We start from the raw sequence: 22,548 nt of genomic DNA on the forward strand, positions 1-22,548 counted from the left end.
CTGATCTTTTCTGGCAATAACCCCAGTTTGTCCCTAAAACCCACTGTCAGGCGCTGTAGACCCTTGATAAGATAACGGATTTTTCGACCCCGCCACCCCGCGACAACTTCTCAAGGTTGCACAAAAATTCCAACGCCTTCAATTATTGTCCACCCGACGAAACTAATTGTTCGGTTTTCGCTTTGCCTTTAGACTATATCGCATCGCAAATCGTCACCATGGATCCCGCCGCTCCGCACCAGCCGCCCTACACCTACACGGCGAATCAGGGCTATGAACAGACCGAAGAGATACCCCGCGAGCTACAGGCCCAACGAGACGATGGCGCTGCCCTCGAGAACCAGGATGACGAGAACGATTTCGACGACATCTTTGACGACAACGACTTTGACGACAACGACTGGTCTGCTGATGCGGGTGACTTGACAAAGTCTTACAACAGACAGCGCAACACCAACGAGGGAGCCGCTCTTCGATCAAACCAGCAAAAGCCTACTGCCAATACCTTTGCGAGCGTGGACGACCAAGTTTCGGCTCTCTCCAAGCACGCTGCCAAGATTAGACTCGACTCCGTTAAGCAAGATGCTAGTGATTCAAAGGACAAGGACAAGGCCGACCGTGCCACTAGCGACCAGGTTCTTGATCAGCGCACCCGAATGATTCTGCTCCAGATGATCAACCGCGGTTTCGTGAGCGAAGTCCACGGTGCCATCTCCACAGGAAAGGAAGCCAACGTCTATGGCGCTGTTCTTCTCGACGACAGCACAGGCGAAGCCACCCAGAGGGCGATCAAGGTCTACAAGACGGCTATTCTGAGCTTCAAGGACAGAGAGCGTTACATCACGGGCGAGCACCGTTTCAAGAGTGGCTTCGACAAGGGTAACAACCGCAAGATGGTTAAACTCTGGGCCGAGAAGGAATTCCGAAACTTAAGGAGGATCTACAACTCTGGTATTCCCTGCCCTGAGCCTATCAGCCTTAAGCTTCACGTCCTGGTCATGGGCTTCCTCGGTGACCGCAAGGGCTGGGCGTACCCTCGCCTCCGTGACGCTACCCTGACGGGAGATGACATTGATCAGCAGTGGCACAAGCTTTACATCCAGCTTCTTGGCATCATGCGCAAAATCTACCAGGTCTGCCGTCTTGTCCACGCCGATCTGAGCGAGTACAATATTCTATACCACAAGGGGAAGCTGTACATCATTGATGTGTCGCAGAGCGTGGAGCCGGACCACCCCCGCTCGTTGGAGTTCCTCCGTATGGATATCAAGAACGTCGGCGACTTTTTCCGCCGCAAGGGCGTTGATACGTTGGCCGACCGCGCCATCTTCAACTTCATCACTGCTCCCGAGGGCCCCGTGGAGGAGCCCGAGATGGAAAAGGCCATCGATGTTCTTTACGAGAACCGCGCTGATGTCACAGGCGAGGACAACGCTGCTCAGGAGGAGGTTGACAATGAAGTTTTCAGAAACCAGTACATTCCTCAAACATTAGAGCAGGTCTACGACATTGAGAAGGATGCTCAAAGGGTTGGCCAAGGTCAGGGTAACGATCTTGTCTACAGTAATCTGCTGCCAGATCAGGTCATTGCGCCCAAGAAGACCGAGGGCGAAAAGGGCGATGATGACAAAGAGCAAGGTTCCACATCTGATTCAGACGAGGGTGCATCTCTCTCTGATGACGACTCGCACGATGAGGCCGACTTTGAGAAGGGCACTCCTCGCGGCCGTCGCTTCGAAGATAAGGACGAGAAGAAGGTTTGTATTCCATATCTCATTCCCATCTGACACAACCCCTACTGACTACACCTCCCAGGCCCACAAGCAAGCCGTCAAGGAAGCCAAGCGTGAGAAGCGCAAGGAAAAGATGCCTAAACATCTCAAGAAGAAGATCGTCGCTACCTCATCCCGCCGCAAGAAATAAGCAACCCAAGACAACCTCTACACCTCTTGCCGCGCCTGCGTAAGGGCCCCAACAAGCCAGGCCATAGCTCCCAAGCTCCCGTAAAAACTTGACGAGCCTCATCCGGGGAAGCTATCAACCTTGTGCAACCCTCCCATCCCGTGTTTCTCTCTTGGCAGAGACACTAAATGGAGGCAAAAAATATACAAGTCGTCAGAGCTCTCTTTGATCATTCAGTACGCAACAAGCGTTCAGATCGCACTAAACCGGGAGGTTACACAGACCCTACTAGAGAAAGGGGAATGTTAAACCGTCCCGGCCGGAGACTTCTCCGCGGCGACGAATCAATGTCTTCATCATTTGACTTGCAGCTTTTTTGCGCCCGCGGGAAGGGAAAATGGTTTGCTGTTTAAGCTTTTGTGTTAATCCCCTTTGAACGAGAAAGGGTTCGGGGCGTTTGGATCGCCGTTCTGGTTCCTGCGTCTCGACATAACGGTGGTCTTGTACCAGGAATGGGAGTGTTTGGGCTGCAAAGTGGATTGAACACACCATAAAAAAAGAGACAGGGAAGAAGAAAAAAAAAGAGAATAATGACTCGAAAATTATGTTGAAACGTCTGATGATTTGTCGTTCAGTTATTCTTACATCCAGTAAAAAGTCAAGTGCCATCCCAAGGGCCTTTTGCTCCATGGCGCCAATAAATATCGTTAACATGCAATCTCACCTCATATCCATCATTATTGTAAAAACGTGGTAAAATCTCCTCTGACATTACGATCCGAGACCCTTCGGCCAAATGGAATACCGTAAATGGGTCTGGCTAAAAGTAGAACTGCTGCTGAGGCTGGCCTGGTGGGGGCTGGGCCAAAAAGTCAAAGTTCAACGAGTCCATTCCCGTGTTCCAAGGGTCTGGCGATTCTGGTAGCGGATTAGTCTTTGAGCTGCCAAGAGAGTAGGACAGATAAAAAAGAGGAGCGAAAAATTGTTGACATACCACCCCAAATTGATTCGTAAAGGTCCATGGGAGCCATGTATTGCGTAGGATCGACATTCATGGCATTCATGGTGTCCATGTTGAGGTTTGCGTTGGCCTGCATCTGTTGGCTGTATGGAAGTCTGGTAGGGACACGATTAGAAATAAATCATGGTAGATTGACGGGACGATACTAACCCGGCAAAGTCTTGAATTGATGCACCTCCGCCTTGCATTTCTGCCATGGCGAGCGCAGCGTCCTCGCGTGGGTCGGCGCTCTGGGGGACGTTGCCAACGCGAAACATTGAATTGCCGTTTCCGGAATACTGTCCAGCGTTCCCAAAGGGGAATTGAGGCGTACGGCTCCCGCTGCCAGCGGCAGAGGCGTCGCCCTCCTTCTTGAGGTGCGATGGGACAATGGAGCCGTGGTCATAGATGTTTTTGAGGGCCGTCAGTGCGCGGTAGAGTGGGCCTGAAAGCTCAATGTCCTTGTCGGTGGTCATGACATGAGGCTCTGGGGAGCTAACGTCCTTGGCGGCGGTGGCAGACAGGGCAGCGATCAAATCGCCCTGCAATTGTCGAACCTCTGGGTCTGTCTTTGTTTCGCAAAGTATGCCTAGTAGTAAAGCCGACGACAGGCCATGGTACGTAAATGCCCAGCTTCTCGTGGGGATTGCTGAGAGTTGGTGCATTGCCAAAAACATTCGGACGGTTTCGGTTAGGTTATCTTTACAGCGATCTGCTAGCGTTTTACGCTGCTCAGGCTCAAACTCGCTGTCTTTACGAAGTGCTGGACGACACGCAACAGAGATGACAAATGATGTATGAAGGCGAATAGCGTAGTGTTGTAAGCGATCGAGCGCTGTCTTGCAGTTTTCTTTGGCTCGTAATTGTGGTGTCGTGCGGCTTCGAAGCTGCTCGACTGATTCGCAATCTTCAATGATTTGGGCGTATGTCGAACTCATCATATCATCGGGGTTTAAGCGACGAGAAATAATTTCCATAAGATGGTACATTGTTTCGAGGTATGAGTAATTGCCGTTGGGCGTCGGCGACATGACGGGAATTGGACAGCACGGGAAGTTGGTCATTGGAGATCTGCATCATTAGAGGTGAGTCCAGTTACGAAAACACAACACTTACCGATCAAAAGAAAGCGACGTCAAGGTGTCGTGCCATACACAACTCCACCATAACCTCCTTCTAACCATCTCTTTCGATTGAGTGTTTGGCGGCGTGCAATCGCGACTTTCGTTACGTGGTGTTCTGTGCAGACCTAAAGACTGGGCCAGGCGACAGGTCAATCCCATCAAGGCCCATGACGCTTCAGCTTTCATGTCATTGAGAAGAACAAAGCATGTAAGAAGGAGAGCCTGGATTGAGTCGAACGAAGGTCTGTTGTGGGTCAGCTTGGGTTCACTGTTAAATTGGCAAGCAGCAATTACCGAAGAAGAAAATTGCCCAATCGGAGGAAATGGAAGGATATTTGGATGAACCGCTGCGAGTCTCGCGTACGGATATGGTAGGGAGATTCGTGGTATTGGGATCCGACGGCCAACACGGCAAAGAGTATGGCGAGCCATGATGCTGTGACGGGTTTCGTGGACTTTACTCCTTTGGTGGCATTTCGTGAACGTTCTTCCAGGTAAATCATGAGCTTGCTCTCGAGGTCGTCGATATCCATCACAAAACCCCAGAAGGGCTGCGGTATTTCCTTGTACGCCCTGAACAGCCTGTAACCTGTCAGCTTACGGCCTGAAGCAATTGCACTGTCGCAAGCGCAACTCACTTCATGACCTCGCGGTCGGATGGTAGTTCATTTGAGATGTCTTGTGTTAATTTTTGGAGGTGTTGCGATGACATCAACGGAAACGGCGCCGATGTGTCGAGTCCCAGAATGGACCTCATGTCTTGTCGAATGTCAAGACCCTCGCCTTTGTGAGCTGGTGAAGACTGCTCGCGCAGTAAGGCAGGAATACTGTTCTGCCCGAGATATCGATCTGCTCCCACCTCTGGTTCATCAATGCTTGCTGGTGTTTTGTTAGCCCGGTGGTGTGATCGGGTACCAGGTTAACACTTACCAAGGGCGCGCGGCCAACTTTCCTGACGCTCGACCTTGCGTATGGCTTCTTCGCGGGGAACTTCTGAGAATGAATGTGTCCTCTTACGATTGACAACAGTTTGACTGGATTCTGAAGCAGCACCTGATGCGGTGGGCTTGGAAGTTGATGAGCGATTGGGCTTATAAGAACATAGCCGAGGGTGCTCTCTCTTGACGCAGTTTTCACACGGTTGTTTGTTGTCGCACTTTACTTTGCGCTGGCGACAGGGCCAACAGGCGGTACCTAACGCGATGATAAGTAACAGAATTCCCGAATTGAGGTTATTCACAACACTCTTACCGTAGCGCACCTTGCGATGGGAATGTATGATTCGATTGGCCTCCTCGGGGGTCAGGTCATCAATGACCACCCGCTCATCTGGACTAGGGTTTTCCGCCATTGTTAAGCGGGTTTCTGTGCTCTGATTCAGGCCTCGGAGCCAAACAAAAGTCGCGATAGCAATGGCGAGGTAATGTTATGATTGCAGATGAGGGTTTACGAATGCCGAACCCCGAGGGTCTCCCATGCGCGATAGTGGGTGAGAGGGGAAGAGACAGCGGTGATGGGCGGGGCCGGTTCGGCTTTCGAATTGGTGTTAGTTAAATACGAGCAAGAGGTAGAGAGACGACGGCTGATCTTTTGGCCTTTTTCTTTCTGGTTGGCTAGAATGGGAGGGGGAATCGAAGCACGAGACCGGTCTTGAAGCCGACCTCCGATGCGGCGGATAAATGAGAGCCGGTTCCGTCAGTCAGTTCAGTTGGCGACTTGGCATGTCGATGGGGATGGAAATACGACAAGAATTGTAGACTAATGTCTTTTATTCTACCATAAACGTATATAGTGTTAGATAGGTATGTAAATAACTATTGTGACTCACATATTTTATGTTCTCATATTTTATTCTGGCCGTCTTTGATGCCTCTTCAAAGAATTAGTACCTGCCATGCCATGGAGACACCTGTGTCAGGCTCCTTCTTCAGGGTAGAGGAAGGACAAAACGTCAACGCCATGGAACGTCTGTCTTCCCTTGCGATACATCTAGCATCAATCCTCAAAAAAACAATCGAAATGCATCCAGTGTTTTTATCACATTTTTGGTCTTCCTGCCGTCCATGTTTGCTTACATGCTATGCACTGTGGCGCGCCGATTCACTGTCGGTCTCGTCAATAATGCTTCCACCATTCTCCAACATTCTGATCAGCCACGATACCTTATCCAATCACCATCACTTTGTGATAATCAATTTGTTCTTGCATTGTTCTGCATTGAACCTGGATGCTTATTCGAGGCTGCGACTATTATTATCGAAATACATATATTTCGTGTGTTACAAAATCGGCTGAGCCGTGCCTCGGCGGTAACAGAGATCTGGGATCTCGCGGCTCGTCGCATTCAATGTGCGCGCGCTCTAACCTTACTCACTAATTCTTTCGCAGATCAGAAACTCTGCCTTACAAGACAACCGTTGGAAGACCCCCAACCGTTTGACTTTGGCATTAGGCTCACAACTGGCGCCGGTCGCCATGTCTGCCAATACTTCACCTTCCAGAAAAACACAAGCGAAGGAGGAGCTTGATCGGACAATTCGCTCCATCAGCTCAGAATTCCAGCTTCAGCTCCAGATTCCCGACCCGACACTGTCGCCTACTGAGCGCCAGCTCCAGCGCCGTGGTGAGGAACAGGAAAGATGCGATGTTATCTACTATCGCGCACAATTCCTCAAGTTCAAGGACCCAAACCGCCTTTCAATATGTCTTACTCGCTTCCGCGAACAAGCAGATAGACATCTGACCAACTGGATTCGAAAGCCCCGTGGTGACCCAGACACGACCACGATCAAGAGTTCGTTTGGCGACCCACAACGCCATCACGCACGATTAACCTCAGAGGAGCGGGGCGAGCTCCAGGACTATTTACTGCGGTTGTTAAACGACGACAATATCGCCAGTCAGCAACGTTCAAAAACTGCGAAACGAAGGTCTGACGAGTTTACTGACTACAGTTCAAAGAGAAGTCGCAACTCATTTGACGACTCCCCAACCTGCGACAGCATAGATGACATCCCAGTTCGCTCTAGAGCCGTGGATTCGAATGGTCGTGTGCATGCGGGACGGGCCGCTCGCCGCTCAGGTACGGCTTCGTTCCCCAATGGCGTCACAAGTCCCGTCACATCGTTTTCAAGCACACAACCTCAGTCTTTGTCTTTTGGTCCAGCCTCTTTCAACTCTAGCAAAGCTTCACTGGCCCCGACTGTTTTCTCTGCAACCACAAACGGTGCTCCAAGCACCCAAACAACATATTTGACGAACCATTCCTTCCAAGGTTCGCGAACTTCTTTTCAATCCTCTCAGCTCGATCGCAGGGACCATAAAAAACAGAATGGCTCAGATATTCCATTCTCCCAAAGGATACAGCAGTTCCAATTCAACCCTCAAAGTACGGCCAGCCGCAATGTCGACCCAGCCAAGCCATCCTCGTCCAGGCGACATGAGTCGGAAGTATTCCCTCAGCCTGTTGGCACGCCTGTTGATGAGCCCGAGCTGCCTCCTCTGGCGATGCCCCAACCTGTGCGAAGTCAGCATCTTAACATGAAGAAAAGAGAGGCAATCCGGTCTAGCAGTCCTGGAACAGCCTACTCTAGCTTGCCCGAGATGAACGAGTTGGATACGTTGCTTCTTGATGCATCAGGTCCTGGTACGACACCAGATTCATGTGTCCTAACAAAGCGCCTGCGAAATATTTGGCCCAAGTTTCCCATTCCCGGACTGAACCAGGCACCTCTGATCATCTTGTGGGAATTAACCCGTGCTGCGCTTCACTGCCGCGTGGATTTGTCTGGTTGGGATCTCGAATACAAAGCCGATCAAACTTGGCACGATCAAACCAGTTTCAGGGCTTTGATCTTCCGGCATCGACTCTTCATTGGAGCAGGACTGCCACCGCCTTGCGACCGTGTGGTTTGGAACGCAGCTTTTGAGTCCTTTGCGTTGCACGACAAGAATGTTACTCTTGCTGCAGAGTTTGTCATCAACACTGAGGACTCTGGTCCTCTATACAAGCTCAAGCTTCAGCCTCCTCGCCTTGAACTTGGTCATCGGCTGGCTCGCCGTTTTGGTGCTGACCGGTTCATGGAGATTATTATACCATCCCCAACCTCTAGAGATGCTCCCGAAATAATTAGGAGCGACGAGCAAGGAGCCGACAAGGTTATTGGATGGCTAAACGATAACCTGCACTATTTCCTTGGGCGTTCCTGGTCTCCGTTCTACAACCGCGCCGCTAGTAAGTCTGTAAAAGACCCTCGTCCTCCTCACAAGTCCATCACGATTATGCAGGAGCGTGTTTACTTCTTTGCGATTGATGGCAACAATTTTCGACTACCCGAAAACCGGTTTCCAGCACTCGAAGAAGCAACGTCCCTCGAGTATCGAACAAAGATGCGGCGCTCTGATATTTTGAAGTGGGCTATTGATGTCGAGGCGAATGCTTTCCAACCCGTACCAAAACTATTCTCACGGCTTGCTCTCAGTTAGTTCCCCAGCCTTTTGTATGAACCATCTAACACTCTTGCCCAGGCCTTAGCAAAACATGTCCTACCGTCGTTCTTGAACCTCACCAGTTTCGCCATCGTGACACTATGCTGGGCTTCCACAAGTACATGAGCAGTCGAGACAGAGAAGAGCAGAAGGATATGGGTGATGGTATCGCCAGGATGTCCCGAGGTCTTGCACGCAGAGTCTCAATCCATCTAGGCCTTTTGGAGACTCCATGCGCATTTCAGGCTCGTATCGGCAGTGCAAAGGGGATGTGGATTGTCGACGTTGAAGATGATGGATTGGATGACGATGTTTGGATTGAGACGTATCCATCTCAGCGCAAGTGGGAGTGCGAATTTGAAGATGTTCACCACAGAACGTTTGAAGTACGAGAATGGTCCAGGGAGCTGAAGTCTGCGTCGCTCAACACGCAGTTCATCCCAGTTCTTGAAGCACAGGCTCCAAATCCCAACAGCATGCGCAATGTCATAGCTAACCATTTAGCCAATGGTCTTCAGGATGATATTGGAGGTCAGCTTGCGGCCATGACACATCCCACAAGCCTTCGTGGCTGGACACATCGCGGCTTCGATCGATCAAGCCTTGGTCGTGTTCCCTTTGTCGGAGGACTGCCAGACCACGATGACGACATAGTGTCTTTTATGCTCGATGCTGGTTTCGATGCCACCAAGTGTCGTTTCCTTCGAGACTTGGTGTGGAATAACCAGAAGCGACAGGCAGAACAGCTCAAAGCAAAGATGAACATCAAGATTCCCCGATCGGCATACGCTTTTATGGTGGTGGACTTTACCGGAACATTGGAAGAAGGCGAGGTGCAGCTAGCTTTCTCTTCCAAGTTCCAGGCTGATGGTGAGTCAGACACACTGTTAGATGATATCGACATCCTGGTTGCCCGAGCTCCAGCCCATTTTGTGAGCGACGTACAAAAGGTCAGGGCTGTGTTTCGACCAAACTTGAAACGGCTGAAGGACGTCATTGTGTTTTCGTCAAAGGGCAAATCGCCTCTGGCCGACATGCTTTCGGGTGGTGACTACGACGGTGACCAGGCTTGGGTTTGCTGGGATCCCGATATTGTTCGCAATTTTAGCAACGCATCAAAGCCTGCCGAGCCAGATCTCGTAAAACAGGGATATCTCCGAAAGTCTAACCCAAGCTTCCAGTCCATTCTCGAGACAACCCCTGACATGGAGAGTGCTTGTACGGACTTTTTACGCTCAGCAATCTCGTTCAATATGCAACCAACTTACTTGGGTATCGCGACCAAGTTCAAGGAAAAACTCTGTTACTTGGAAGGCGGAGTCAACAGTGAACGAGCTGTAGCCTTGAGCACATTGGTCGCTCTGCTGGTTGACCAGGCTAAGCAGGGCTTACTGTTCACTCGCGGAGACTATGATCGACTGAAACGAGACATGGAAATGCGTGGCAAAGAACCAGAATACGAGAAGGAAAGAAGTTCTGTACAGAACTACAAGGGCGAGAATGGGTTCATTCATATCCTCGACTTTCTCAAATTTGTGGTTGCTGAAGATACGATCGCTCACGCCTTGAAGCAATTCTATGATGCCCTTCAAGTCTCCAGTGTTCAGGCATGGGATAAGGATTTGACCCGTCTTTTCAACAAATACAATGATCAAAGGAGGGTTTCCAAAACAGTTGAAAGACTCATGACAGACATTGTCGCGCACGTTGATGCCATCACCACGGAATGGAGAGTTGCAATGGCAGGAAGCAAACATGACAGCTCGAGCAGCGAATACTCGGCAAAGGTCAAGGAGCTGCATCATAAATGGTCTTCGTACAAGCCATCGACTACGTTGATGAATATGAGAATTGTTGAGCCGCTCCTCGACACCTGGAATGGCGATCCAGCGTTGAGCAGGTGGGAGCTACTCAAAGCATCCACCCTGTTCAAGCTGAGATACGAAACAGCATACGCTATGGTCTGGCGCCTTGTGGGAAAGCAGTTGGCATGGATGAAAGCGATGGTGTCGCGCAGTACCTCGGACACCAGTGCTATCGCTGTGACGGCTGAGATGTGGAGTATACTTCGACCTGACAACAAGCGCATCGCCGCACTCAATGCTCAAAGGCAAATTGGGCACGACGATGAGAGTTTGGCTGCCTTGGAAGAGGTTACAGAATACGACGACGAGACGGGGACACAAATCGACGATGCTTAGAGGCGCATTGGCTGGGCTGGTTCAGCGATCTCAGGCGTGAGGTCTCTTAGAGGTTCAAGGCCTTGAATAGACAGAGGCGGGGAGTTTACACAGGATCAAGATCTTGAAGGGTCACCACACTCATGGTTCATTTATATCAGGATGGACTTGACCGTTTTGACAGACCGACATGACAATTGGTCATATTTCCGACGCTTGCGTTGGATATTGGGCTTTGTATTTGCTTGCAGCTATTGGTTGATACCCTAGGTGTGGTTAACTTATCCTCACAAGGCGCAATTCACAAGGCGTTGCTTTGAACTTTTGTTCTTGACGATTTGATCAAGGGTCATCTTGAAATGACACTGTCCAATAAAAGAAATGAAGCTATGTGATCATCCAGTGATGAATGTTGTACAGGTTCTCGTGAGTTCGTAATCATTAATCCTCCAATACTCCATCGGTCAATAGAGTCTCATGACCCTCAATCATAATTCATTACACACAAGTAATCCTTAAATCATGCGCCGTCATCATCTTAATTCCTCGTGTTGATCACTGATACAATCTTCAGTGCTGCACGTAGTAGCAGGCGCTTCACCGAGCTTGATTGACGATAAGAAGCTCGTCACAGGGCTGACGACGATGTTCAGCAAATCATCATCGTCGGCAACTCTTCCAGAGAAAACAGTTATTAGCTTGCGACTCATGTCGGAAGCAACTGTCGCATCAATAGCGGCAATACTCTCCAGCACATCAGTGAGAGCATGCGCTGTGCGGGATAGTGAGCGACCTCCCGATGCGCCCCCCAAAGTGTTGATGTAATCTTCAGTGGTCTTGAAGAACTCACTAGTGATAATTTGTAAATCACCAATGAGGTTTTGGCGCTCTTCTTGGGTAAAGACCATGTTTGGTGTGGTATCCAGTTGAGATACCGTCTTCGAGAGGAGTGTTCTGATGTTGTTCATGGTGCGAACGGTAGTCACCACAGCTACATCCTTTAATCCCTCGTACTTGACAGCCATAATAGCCGTATCTTGAAGTAGTTAGCAACTGAACTCATTCACCTGGTATCGGGCTGTACTCACTGATATCTTGACAGGCGGCACGTACTCTCGTAGCGACAAAGTCCATGAGTTTAAGAGCGCTGTCATGGTTCTTGCTTGTGCGTCTGATACGATCTGATACAGCGCGCGGAACCTTTTTTGAACCAGCTGGTAAGGTCACGCCGATACGTGGTGCGAAATCTTGGGAAAGAACGCGGTTTGAGATGGTGATTGCATCTGGGGAGTTGATGATGATAGGTGAGGCCAAGGTGTAGCTTGCCAGCGTAGCGGTAAAGACTGCAGAGAACTTCATGTTGACAGAAATGAAGATGAAGATGAAGAAAGGAAGTATAGAGCAAGACTTGTGTTGATCAGAGCTAACCAGCGCTGAGATGTCTCGATAACTCGACAGGATATGAGATAGTTGTACTCAACCCCCCCAAGTCAACATTAGGCTTCAAAACTGGTGTAACAATCTCTCCGATCGGAGACTTCCCCTTGACCCCAAAAGCTTATCGCCTTGGCCATCAGAACGTTATCTGCCAAGCTTCTACATCGGATTTGGATGGCACGGGTGCTCATAGTTCGTTTACGGCTAGAGGGCATGTTGGTTCCTGGTATTTGGAAGGTAGGGATCGACGTGGCTTGAGATAGGATTTTGTGTAACGTGAACTTGGACTTGTTTTGGTGATAGCCAGGGGGGATTACACTGAGGCGTACGATCTATCACATTTCGTCTTGATCTCAAGGGTTGGATGAGATGGGTATTGGGGTATTGTGTTTAAGCCATGAAACAGGTGAGCAAAACTCAGACCTGACAGTCACAAGTCATCCTGTAATTGTCCTCAAAGTGTCGGTGCGGCCATGAGATGGACACTGACAGTAAACGGGTACTACCTTAAGGCTTAGACTCAACCAAGACTCCTCCCCGTCTTAAGCCAAGACATAAAGTAGAGTCCGTGAGCAAGCCAGGCTTCACAGCTCTCTAAACAAATGACAGATAACCGTCTTTTCACCTTCCAATCCCATCCCGTTGAAACACGGAGAATCTTCACTGCCGGATTCGGACAACGATCTTTCTACTTACAGCCAGATACCATTCCTTGGCAGAGATGATGGCTGGAAGGGTCGGCTCTTTCGGCAGCGCTGTTCCTGTGAGGCTGAATTCTTCTTCTTGTGAGACTGGTTCCAATGCTGGTTTGGGAATGGTCGTTCGTGAGGTACGAGGTTCCTGGCGGCCGCCGCGCTGAGACAGTGGTTGATCGATAACGATAAGCTTTTCGGAATCCGGGACTTGAGACGTTTACAAATCGATGATTTTGTCATTATTTTAGTTTGGGTTAAGCTTGTTGGGGCGAAGTGGTCGAGGCAGAGATGATTGAGCTGGAGTGAAGTGCATCGTGAGAGTCAACTGCAGAATTAGGTGATGGCGATACTAAGACATTACTTGGCGAACGCATGAGAGCATTGTGATAGATGATGCTTAAAGACTTCACAATAAAAAGGCCCAGAACAAAAAGTTTCCTCAAATATCTCACAGTTGAGTTTGTATTCACCCCCACAGGAGGCTACCCAGAACTAAATATCTACATCAAATGAATAAACATCCCCTCTTTCCAAACCCAAAGTTTGAAGTCAAGATGTACACAACCCAATACTAACGATACGCTTAGTAGTCATCAGCAGGGCACTCCTCATCCTCATCACCAGCATCCTGGTCATCCTCCTCATCACAGTCCTCATCCTCATCAGCGATGGGCTCCTCGTCATCACAGTCCTCGTCATCGTCAGAGCCAGGGGCGGAGGTGGGCTGGGCAGAACCAGAGTCGGCGGCGGAGCTGATAGCGACGGCCTGGAGAGTGGTGGCAGCGGGCTTCTCAGCGACGGCGGTGGTGGAAGCGGCGGGCTCCTCCTCATCGTCACAGTCCTCATCGTCAGCCTCGGCGGCAGCGGAAGTAGCAGCGGGCTGCTCAGCGGCAGGGGCAGAGGTAGCAGGCTTCTCGGCACCGGAGCCGGAAGAAGGAGCAGGGGCAGAGCCGGAGCCAGCGCCGACGACAAAGTCAACGCAAGACTCGTAGGTCTGGTTGATATCGGGAGCGTCCCAGAACCACTGGAGAACACACTCGCCAGCCTTGGTGCAGTCACCACCCAGGCTAGTAGGAAGGGTAACACTGAAAGCAGTGTTGTTGGAAGCAGTACCAGCGTTGGCAGCATAGTTCTCAAACTCGATCAAAGGCTCGCCGATCATAGTATCAGAAGAAGTCTTGACGACGGAAACATTGGCGTAACCAGTGTGGGGAGCAGCAATGTTGATCTCAAAGGGGATCTTCTCGCCGAGGCTGTACTTCTGGACATTGTCCTTGTTGTCGTCGAACTGGAAGCCCTTGCACAGCCAGAGGTTGCAGTCAGCGGCCTTGAAGTCCTGGCCAACGACCTGCTTGATGCCCTGGACGTTGCCGTTGATGTCGGAGGACTGCTGGTAGAAGGGCTGGTCTCCGCAGGCGGCCTTGTAGGCGTCGCCGGGCCTGCGGGGGGCGGGAGACTTGATGAAGCCGTGGGCGGCGACGAGAGGAATGAGAGCGAGGATAGCGGCGGCGTTCTTCATTTTGGCGGTAGTAGATATAAAAGTGTACTGAAGTAGTTGTCTTTCGTGAAAGTGTCTCTAGGACCAGAAGTTGTAGTATAAAGAGTGGTAAATAAATATAAACGGCCGTCAAGGCTCGAAGCGAAAGTGAGTGATTGAAAAAGAGAGTGGTAAGAAAAAAGAATGTCGAAATCTGGTCCTTCGAGGTCCGTGAAAGAATAGAGGTTGGGAGGGAAGAGGAAGTGTTGATGAGGGAGATGGACAAAGTAGATATATAGTCCGTGAGGGGAGGAATTGGTCTACAGGGTTTGATCTGATACAACGACTCGGCCGACTCTAGCGAGACGGTGGACCGAAGCCTGGGCCCTTGTTCGCTCCGTAGTCAATCTCGTTGATGATGCCCTGGTCTGGTCCCATTCAACGGGCGATACTCCTTAGAAGGAGTTTATGCTAGAACAAGCGCCGGCTGATGACAAGACTAGTAATTAACTCTAATAAATACAAATCATTAACTTTATTATACATCATCTTTATTAATCGTATACTAATAATCTCATCAACATATATAAACAGTATTGTTTAGTTTTGTCTATCAAACATCCGTCCCATCCCATCCTCATCTGTTTCGTCTCACCAAACATTACACCTTGCCTTGTCTACTCGCCTACCATGAACATTTCATCTGACAAGAATAACCTTGTTCCTACACCGTCGCCAAGGTCCGACTTCACCGGAATTCGAAGCTCGCACCACGAACCAAAGAAAGCAGACTCGTCCGTCCTTCTGTAATTCCCCCGCTGACTTCTGCAGGTACCAGACGGCGCGTTTGGAGCCAGCGCAAGGGGCAGTCTTTTGATTGGTGGAACATACAAGGTTTGTGTTTGAGCCTCAAGATGGGCAGAGACAGAGAGATCTGACAGCTCGAGCCAAGAGGGGAACAGTGAGCCAATGACATATTATGCCGCTGGGGTTTTAGTTAATTAAAAAATAAGAAGGATTCTTCCGTTTGGTAGCGGTTCGCTTACGGGTATTGCTTTAACATGGGCAGAACATGTGCATAACCTTTGACTAGTCAGAACTCTCAGACTCACTCTATTAACTCAACAACAGAGTATGTCATCTTTGCTACAATAACTCTACATTATACCACAACTAAGCTCATCTCTGTACACAGTTGTACAGCATAACGGGTTATACTCTAACCCTGCGCTTATGTGGATCTTACAACCCCTGTCCTCTTCTTTAAACAAACGATTCTCATCCATGGAAAAACTATCGACCCCTGTCGCGTCTCCCGAAACTCGAAACTGGTCTCCGACAAGACGAGAGCAATCCGCGTTTCAGGATGCTATGCGGCCAATGCATGTAAAAATATCAGTGGTTGTCCCTTTTTTCCGCTGTCAGTTCATCCCTGGTCAATGTCGGAAGACGGCAGAAAGGCGTCAACATCTTGGCAGTTCTGTTTCTTAACAATCACCATCCTTGCTTCAAAAGACAAGACACCAGCTCAGATATGACAATTCTCCGTCAATTAATTATGCCACTACATAACTTCTAATCTTCTCCAATAGGGTATTACAATGCACATGCATCCCATGTCGAAACGCGCACCCATCTCCATCATCTGACCTTGAGCAGATGCATCAGTCGCTACATCATCATCATGATCCCATCAAACATGAACAAGCCACTAAGAGGCCGAGATATAAATACAAATCAACTCTGCCGTAAATAAACACGCGCCGTATGCATGCATGCTTCTAGATGGGCTCGTCGCGAGGCTCAATAAGCACCTCATTGACGGCAACGTGTGGGGGTTGACACACAGCGTAGACAATAGCGCTGGCCACCTCTTCAGGCTTGAGAACCTCGGCGCCTGTAGGCTCACCGTACTTCTTCAGGGCCTCCTGATCGGTCGACATGCCCAACAGGTCTGTAGCCACATTTCCAGGCTGCACAGCTGTGACCCTGAGACCAGAACCTGCTGTCTCAAGACGCAGAGCCTGTAGGGTTGCCTCAACAAAGAACTTGCTGGCTGAGTAGACGCCCAGACCAGGGAACACCTTGCGTCCAGCATCGGACGAAATAGCAACAATGTGTCCAGAGCCACGAGACAACATGCCCGGGACTGTTGACGACAAGGCGTGCAAGAGGCCCTTGCAGTTGACATCAACTGTGCGCTCCCACTCATCGGTCTGGTTGTTGGCCATCATGGTAAAGTACATGACGCCTGCACAGCTGACAAGGATATCGACAGGGCCAAGCTGTTCGCTTGCCTCCTTCATCAGGGACTCCACCTGGGCCTTGTTTGTGACATCGGTCTGGTGGATCAACACTTTACCACCGTAGACACTAATCTTCTTCTTGACGCCTTCCAGGGCTTCGGTCCGTCGAGCCGCCACGGCCACATGGGCACCCTCCTTGGCAAGGCCAGCAGCCACAGCGGCGCCGATTCCAGAAGAGGCGCCAGTCACCACCGCAACCTTGCCTACAAGGCGACCCTTGCGAACCTTCTTGGCACAGCCATTGACTTGGCCTCGGCGAGGAGGTCGAGACAGCCAACCACGGGCATAAAAGTGTCGCATGTAGATCTCAAGAAGACCTTCGTTCATCTTAGGGCGAGGGACATTGTACTTGTCAAGTGTAGGCTGTGTCTTTCCATCCTTGAGCACGATGACCGACTTGAGGACCTCGACACTGGGCATACCACCTCGGAGAATGTCGACAGTGAAGGGGTCGTTGCCCGTCTTCTTGTTGCCTCGCTTCTCCCACCACAGAGTAACCCATTCGTCCCAGGCTATAGGCTCGGTAGGATAGCCCAGCTTGGCTAGAGTGGAAAATAGATCCTTGGAAGGAACGGGAGCAGGGTCACCAAGATGGTAGAGAGTTTGCTCAGTGTCGCCAGTGTGGTTTGCGAGAGTGACAATGGCATCACTGACAAAGTCGGCAGGCGTCATCTCAACATACCAGCCCTCGACATCAGGAGCACGGCCGAGCTGGAGGGACTCGACGATGATGGCATTGATCAAGTCCCAGGCGTTGGTAGAGCCAGAGACACTGTGACCGCTGATAGTTCCAGGACGGTAAACTCGTACAGGAATGCCTCGGCGGCTTGCCTCATCGACAAGCTTCTCGGCAACCCACTTGGTCTGGCCGTAACCGTCAAGAAGCTTATCAGGAACGTCGTCAACATCGATGACAGTGTTCTCGCACCAACCAGTGTGAGAGGGAGGGAGCACGCCGTTGGTAGAGACGTGGTGAACAGTAGCACCACTACGGCCAGCAAGACGAAGAATCTCTCGGGTGCCGCTAACGTTGGCGTTTCGCAGAGCAGCGTAGGGGTAGACCAGGTTGACTGTAGCAGCTGCGTGGACAATGACTTGAACACGAGTTGCTAGCTCGTCAAACACCTCGGGAGAAAGACCCAGACGCTTTCTGGTAAGTGTACCGGGCAGAATCTCAATGCGCTCCAGCAGGTAGTCCTCCCAAAGTCCAAGATCGATCAAGTTCTTTCGGATACGGGCCATACCGGCAGGTGCACAATCCTCCACCGGCTCGGGGAATCGCACAAGACAGATGATTTGTGCGTCGGTAGAGTCAACCAGGGTCTTGAGGAGGAAAGCACCAAGGTAACCGGTGACACCAGTCAGGAGGATAGTCTCAGCATCCTTGAGAGCACGCATAGGAGTGCCATTGCCCTGGATGTCGTCGGGGAGAATAGAGTCAGCACGAAGAACAGCTGGGAGATCAGCCTGCACAGCAGCAGTGTGACCGTCGCGGGCTGCCTTGATTGCTGCAACATGTCCTTCCAGAGTAGGAGTTCCAGCCAAAGGAGCCAGCGGGACGGGGAAGCCAAAGGTCTTTGTGAGACGTCCGGCAAGGTCAGCAAGAGCCAAAGAGTGACCACCCAAGTCGAAAAAGTCATGCTTTGGTGTGATGACGTTGACGGGCATGTTGAGGGATGCGGCCCAAAGCTGAAGGACGGTCTCGGTCTTGACCTTGATGTTCTGCTCCTTCTTGGGGACAGGTCTGGGCGATCTCGGTGATGGAGGCACAGGCAGAGCCTTAAGATCTGTCTTGCCAGAGACGCCGTGTGTAGGTAGCTCGTCCACTTCAACCCAGATAGTGGGGATCATGTAGTGAGCAAGGTGGTCAGTGAGAGCACGTCGAGCAACGGGACTGTATCCGTAGTCGTCAATGAGAGGAATGGTTCGCTCTCGAGACTCGCCCTTTTCGCGGACGATGTAAGCGACAATCTGTCGCTCTAAGCCCTCGCCGTGAGCCACAACTGCACAATCACGAACAGCAAGATGCTTTCGAATGGCACTCTCGACAGCGCTGGGCTGAACAGTGTAACCACGAGTCTTGATCATACCGCCAACTCGGCCGGTAATCTCCAAAAGTCCATTGGGAAGAATACGAGCCAAATCACCAGTTCTGTACATGCGAGCGTCCTTGTCTCCAGCAAAGGGGTCCATTTGGAATGCCTTGGCTGTTGTTTCTGGCAGGTTGAGGTATCCTCGTGCCAGAAGACTACCACCAACGTAGAGCTCGCCGCTCACGCCAGATTCAACTCTGTTGCCAGCCTCATCGAGAACGTAGGTGTGCTCGGGGTCTGTAGGGAGACCCACAGGGCACACTTGTGTGTCGTAATCAACAAAAGTCTTGATGTCGCCAACAGCAACCTCGTGCGTCTCACAGGCACTGTAGACATTGAGAAGGCGTGTTTCGGGGAGAGCATCCACGGCACGGCGAACAAGGTCAGTGCTGACAACCTCGCCGTTCAACCAGAGAGAGCGAAGTTGGGGGAGCTTCTGACCGAGCTTCGGGTGTTGGGAAAGGACTGTGGCCAAAAGTGTGGGGGTCATGAGGGTATCAGTGATGCGCTTTGAAGAAAGAAGCTCAACGAGAGCAACAGGGTCGTAACTGGCGTGGTCAGGGATGGCGACAGTGGTGGCACCTCGAATAAGAGGTCGAAGCATCTCCCAGATGAAGAAAACATTGCAGGCCACTCTGTCACCAGGCTGGAGGTCGTTGACGGCGAATCGCAAGTCATATGAGCGGATAGCGGCTCTGTGAGGGTTCATGATACCCTTGGGCTTGCCAGTGGTACCAGAAGAGTACGAGACAAAGAGCAATCGCTCAACATCGTCGTCCTCGGGGAGTGACCGTCTCTCGGTCAAATGGGGTGAAGATTCTCCTCGAGCCTGCTTGTCGGGGCTGTCGACAACAATAACGGGAGTTTCAGATGTGAGGTTGCTGGAGTGCTCCAATTGTGTGAGAATGACAGTTGGCTTTGCGTCTTCGATGACATCTCGTAGCAGACCAGAAGGGTAGGCGACCTCGAGGACCAAAAAGGCACCACCAGCTCTGAGGGTAGCAAGAGCGGCGATAACGTAATCGGCACTTCTGCCCATGAGAACACCGACGAGATCATCACGGCCAACACCGTAGTCACGTAATCGCTCAGCTAGAGCCCAGGTTTCTCTGTCGAGCTCTGCGTATGTGAGGGATCTTTTGTCATCTTCAAGAGCCACGGCGTCGGGGGTGGCTGAGGCCTGCTGCTCAAAGAGAGCAGCGAGATCCTTGTTAACATCAATGATTGTCATGATGTTGTGTGTGTATGAATTGTGAATGACAGTAGAAGAAGAGAGTGTGTACGGAGTATGTGTAGGTGGTCTTAAAGATAAAGATGGCAAGAGCGGTGGGTGGGTCACGCGACCAGCCTGCACCTGCAGAAGTCGAGACTAGGAGGAGATGTCGGTGACGGGTCCGGCAATATCCCAAGCCTAGGGCAGTCCCCAACAATTATTGCTACAGAGTGGCGGAGCAGACGAATCCTTTTCTGGGGACCCGGTAAGGCTAAGCGGAAGTAGATCGAAATAAATAGAATTAGATCAATTCCTCTCTGCCGTAGGCGAAGAACAAGTTGGCCTCAAAAGAGCCTCGTATATCTTTTTGAGGGTCTCGCGGGGTCAAATAAGGTAGTGGGATGAGGCGTCGTCTGTGCTGTCGAGTACGTAACCCCGGTCTTGAAACGAAACAATCAAGAGACTGAAGGTGAAGAAGGATATTACAGAACCTCTAGGCTTGTCAATAAGAGATAAACATGCAAAAACAGAACAATTGGAAGCAGACAGTCGCATTTTATTTACGACTGGTACTGTACATCACTATTAGGGAGAACCCCCACGGAGAATTAGCTGTCCATGATTGGGTCAGGGCCGAGTTATACCGCTAGATCTAGACACCTTTCAGGCATAGCTGCCCGCCAATTTTGGGGACCTGGGGGGAGTCTACGGAGGGGAGTCTATGTGGAGGGGGACAGATTGGAGGTGTTGATGTTCCCATGATTCAGTCAGATAATTCGATGTTTTTATTAAGAGTAATTGATATAGTGGTCAAAATGAATATTCGTTTCATTGAGATTGAGAACCTGAAAGGTTGTGCTCGTATTATACCCTGTTAATTGAAACAATGGCCTCTCAACCAAACAGCTGGGCCACTTTCACATGCTGAAAACAATGTTTTGTCCACCATAACACCCCTGTCGCCCCTGTCGCTGTCTTGGAGCTAACATTGTAGGGTAACCTTGAGCGTACAGACTACCAGTAATACGTTAAATTAAAGGATACGATAACTCATGTCATTGGAATACGATAGAACCAATTCGATGCCTCGATAACTATCAAGACTCATATTCTGTTTTTGATCGTATGTCTAGACATAAGAAGAAGAATCGTGGCAGACGAAATGTGCTGCAGAAGGAGGATATGCATAATGTGTTAATCCCAGCCATTTCACTCGAATCTTTGCCTCAATCCCATCACCCACACATCAATTGAGGGATTAAATAAGTTATCGACTACAGAACATGTGGAAACTGGCACACTTCTTCAGATCTCGCAGGGCAAATCACTCTCTGTTCCTCAGGGCATCGCGATTCTCCCCGTCTCGAATGCCCTGATTGGCGCCGACGACCCGAAATAGAGGGGTCGGACCATCGCCGCCACCGTTGAGCATTGCCCTATTGACTCTCGTGCATGACGCTCGGGGAGTCTGTTTCTTGGAGGGCTGACGAATTAAATCTGTTTGACGGTGAGCTTGTTCCGGGGAGCGAGGGGATTGGAGTCTTGGCTACAGAGGGGGTGGGTTTGATGGAGGAGGAGATGCAATGTCATGCAGAGTTAAGTAGAGTAAAGACGCGTAAGTCATTGATCTGTTCTTGACAAATACTTACTCTAGATGGTCATTGTGTAAAAACTCCCATCAGTAAGGACAGAAGAAAAGAAGAGGGTGGTATTGCAGCATGGGTGGTGTCCTGCATCTCTGTTCCGGATAGCTGTGTTCCATGAAAAGAAGGTTGTTAAGAAGGCTTGGCAGACGACGTCAACCACGTTACTGCAAAGCGTCTGCAGAGACCAATGGCAACCTGCAAACCTCAAGCAGAGATTTAAATACATTATCACTGGTCTGCAGAATGAGACTATTAATTGAGCATGCTTCTTAGCGGTTCTTTGCATGAACCATACGTGACTGTTGTTCTGTAACTGGTCAGAAGCTAACATCAACGATGTCTTTTCATCCCAAGACTGTAAAAAATAAAGGGTCCATCAAAGTAGGCTAAAGTAGCACAAACTTACTGCATAATTATCTCTAACGCCTTCCACCAGCTATGGATAGAAGTCTTGTATGCCGAAGGGGCGGTCATATGGTGCATAAAGTGCGACGCCTCGTCCAGCAGCCACACGCAAGTATTCAACAAATGTCTAGTTTATGGCAGCGACGCAGTGTCCATAGCTGTAGTGATACTCGCTGTAGAAGTGCCCCTAGATGACCCATGTATTTTGTCTTTAGGGGACATTGCTATCCACCTAACGTTACCAGTTCTACCTACGAAGTTAAAACGGGTACTTGACGGGCAGTCAGTTATGCAGTAACAATCCAAAACCTGCACTGATTGATGAACAATAACCGTCCATCTGAATAGCAATATCCTAATGATTGACTCTAGACGGCTTTCTTGATCATGGAAAAGACCAACAAACCATTGCAATTCATCCGACCCCACTAACCTACCCTTTATGAACATTGTCAAAAGATAAGATAAAGAAAAAAAAGCCCCACCCATTCGACGCCCTTTGTCATGTCTTGTCATTTCACGCTGGGTCCCATCATGTCAAAACACAACGCCCGTAGCCATGTCAAGACATGCTGCCACCAA

At 50.2% G+C, this 22,548-nt stretch overlaps 7 protein-coding genes across 7 annotated transcripts; 3 read left to right on the plus strand and 4 right to left on the minus strand.

Annotated features, from left to right (window-relative positions):
- Nucleotides 1-218: 218 nt before the first annotated feature.
- Nucleotides 219-2,582, plus strand: FGSG_06502 (uncharacterized protein; the record flags this gene model as incomplete). Its single annotated transcript, XM_011327809.1, has 2 exons — nucleotides 219-1,757; nucleotides 1,816-2,582. The coding sequence occupies 2 exons, from the start codon at nucleotides 219-221 to the stop codon at nucleotides 1,921-1,923; spliced, it is 1,647 nt and encodes a 548-aa protein (XP_011326111.1). The 3' UTR covers nucleotides 1,924-2,582.
- Nucleotides 2,583-2,722: 140 nt separating this feature from the next.
- On the minus strand, nucleotides 2,723-5,377 carry FGSG_06503 (uncharacterized protein; the record flags this gene model as incomplete). Its single annotated transcript, XM_011327810.1, has 7 exons — nucleotides 2,723-2,820; nucleotides 2,897-3,018; nucleotides 3,074-3,973; nucleotides 4,019-4,270; nucleotides 4,665-4,905; nucleotides 4,957-5,220; nucleotides 5,278-5,377. 7 exons carry the CDS (start codon nucleotides 5,375-5,377, stop codon nucleotides 2,723-2,725), a joined length of 1,977 nt encoding a protein of 658 aa, XP_011326112.1.
- Nucleotides 5,378-6,501: 1,124 nt separating this feature from the next.
- FGSG_06504 (uncharacterized protein) lies at nucleotides 6,502-10,752 on the plus strand (the record flags this gene model as incomplete). The annotated part of the gene is made up of 3 exons (XM_011327811.1): nucleotides 6,502-8,227; nucleotides 8,276-8,506; nucleotides 8,554-10,752. 3 exons carry the CDS (start codon nucleotides 6,502-6,504, stop codon nucleotides 10,713-10,715), a joined length of 4,119 nt encoding a protein of 1,372 aa, XP_011326113.1. The 3' UTR covers nucleotides 10,716-10,752.
- Nucleotides 10,753-11,227: 475 nt separating this feature from the next.
- On the minus strand, nucleotides 11,228-11,719 carry FGSG_06505 (uncharacterized protein; the record flags this gene model as incomplete). Its single annotated transcript, XM_011327812.1, has 1 exon — nucleotides 11,228-11,719. One exon carries the CDS (start codon nucleotides 11,717-11,719, stop codon nucleotides 11,228-11,230), a length of 492 nt encoding a protein of 163 aa, XP_011326114.1.
- A 1,690-nt stretch (nucleotides 11,720-13,409) lies between these two features.
- On the minus strand, nucleotides 13,410-14,345 carry FGSG_06506 (uncharacterized protein; the record flags this gene model as incomplete). The annotated part of the gene is made up of 1 exon (XM_011327813.1): nucleotides 13,410-14,345. The coding sequence occupies one exon, from the start codon at nucleotides 14,343-14,345 to the stop codon at nucleotides 13,410-13,412; it is 936 nt and encodes a 311-aa protein (XP_011326115.1).
- A 1,525-nt stretch (nucleotides 14,346-15,870) lies between these two features.
- On the minus strand, nucleotides 15,871-19,933 carry FGSG_06507 (uncharacterized protein; the record flags this gene model as incomplete). The annotated part of the gene is made up of 1 exon (XM_011327814.1): nucleotides 15,871-19,933. The coding sequence occupies one exon, from the start codon at nucleotides 19,931-19,933 to the stop codon at nucleotides 16,085-16,087; it is 3,849 nt and encodes a 1,282-aa protein (XP_011326116.1). The 3' UTR covers nucleotides 15,871-16,084.
- Nucleotides 19,934-21,367: 1,434 nt separating this feature from the next.
- Nucleotides 21,368-21,821, plus strand: FGSG_12933 (uncharacterized protein; the record flags this gene model as incomplete). The annotated part of the gene is given in 3 exon segments (XM_011327815.1): nucleotides 21,368-21,530; nucleotides 21,570-21,596; nucleotides 21,598-21,821. Coding segments are annotated over 3 exon segments (414 nt in total).
- Between the last annotated feature and the right edge of the window lie 727 nt (nucleotides 21,822-22,548).

Source organism: Fusarium graminearum, chromosome 4 (genome assembly GCF_000240135.3).
Source record: "Fusarium graminearum PH-1 chromosome 4, whole genome shotgun sequence".
In the NCBI taxonomy this organism is placed as follows: domain Eukaryota; kingdom Fungi; phylum Ascomycota; class Sordariomycetes; order Hypocreales; family Nectriaceae; genus Fusarium; species Fusarium graminearum.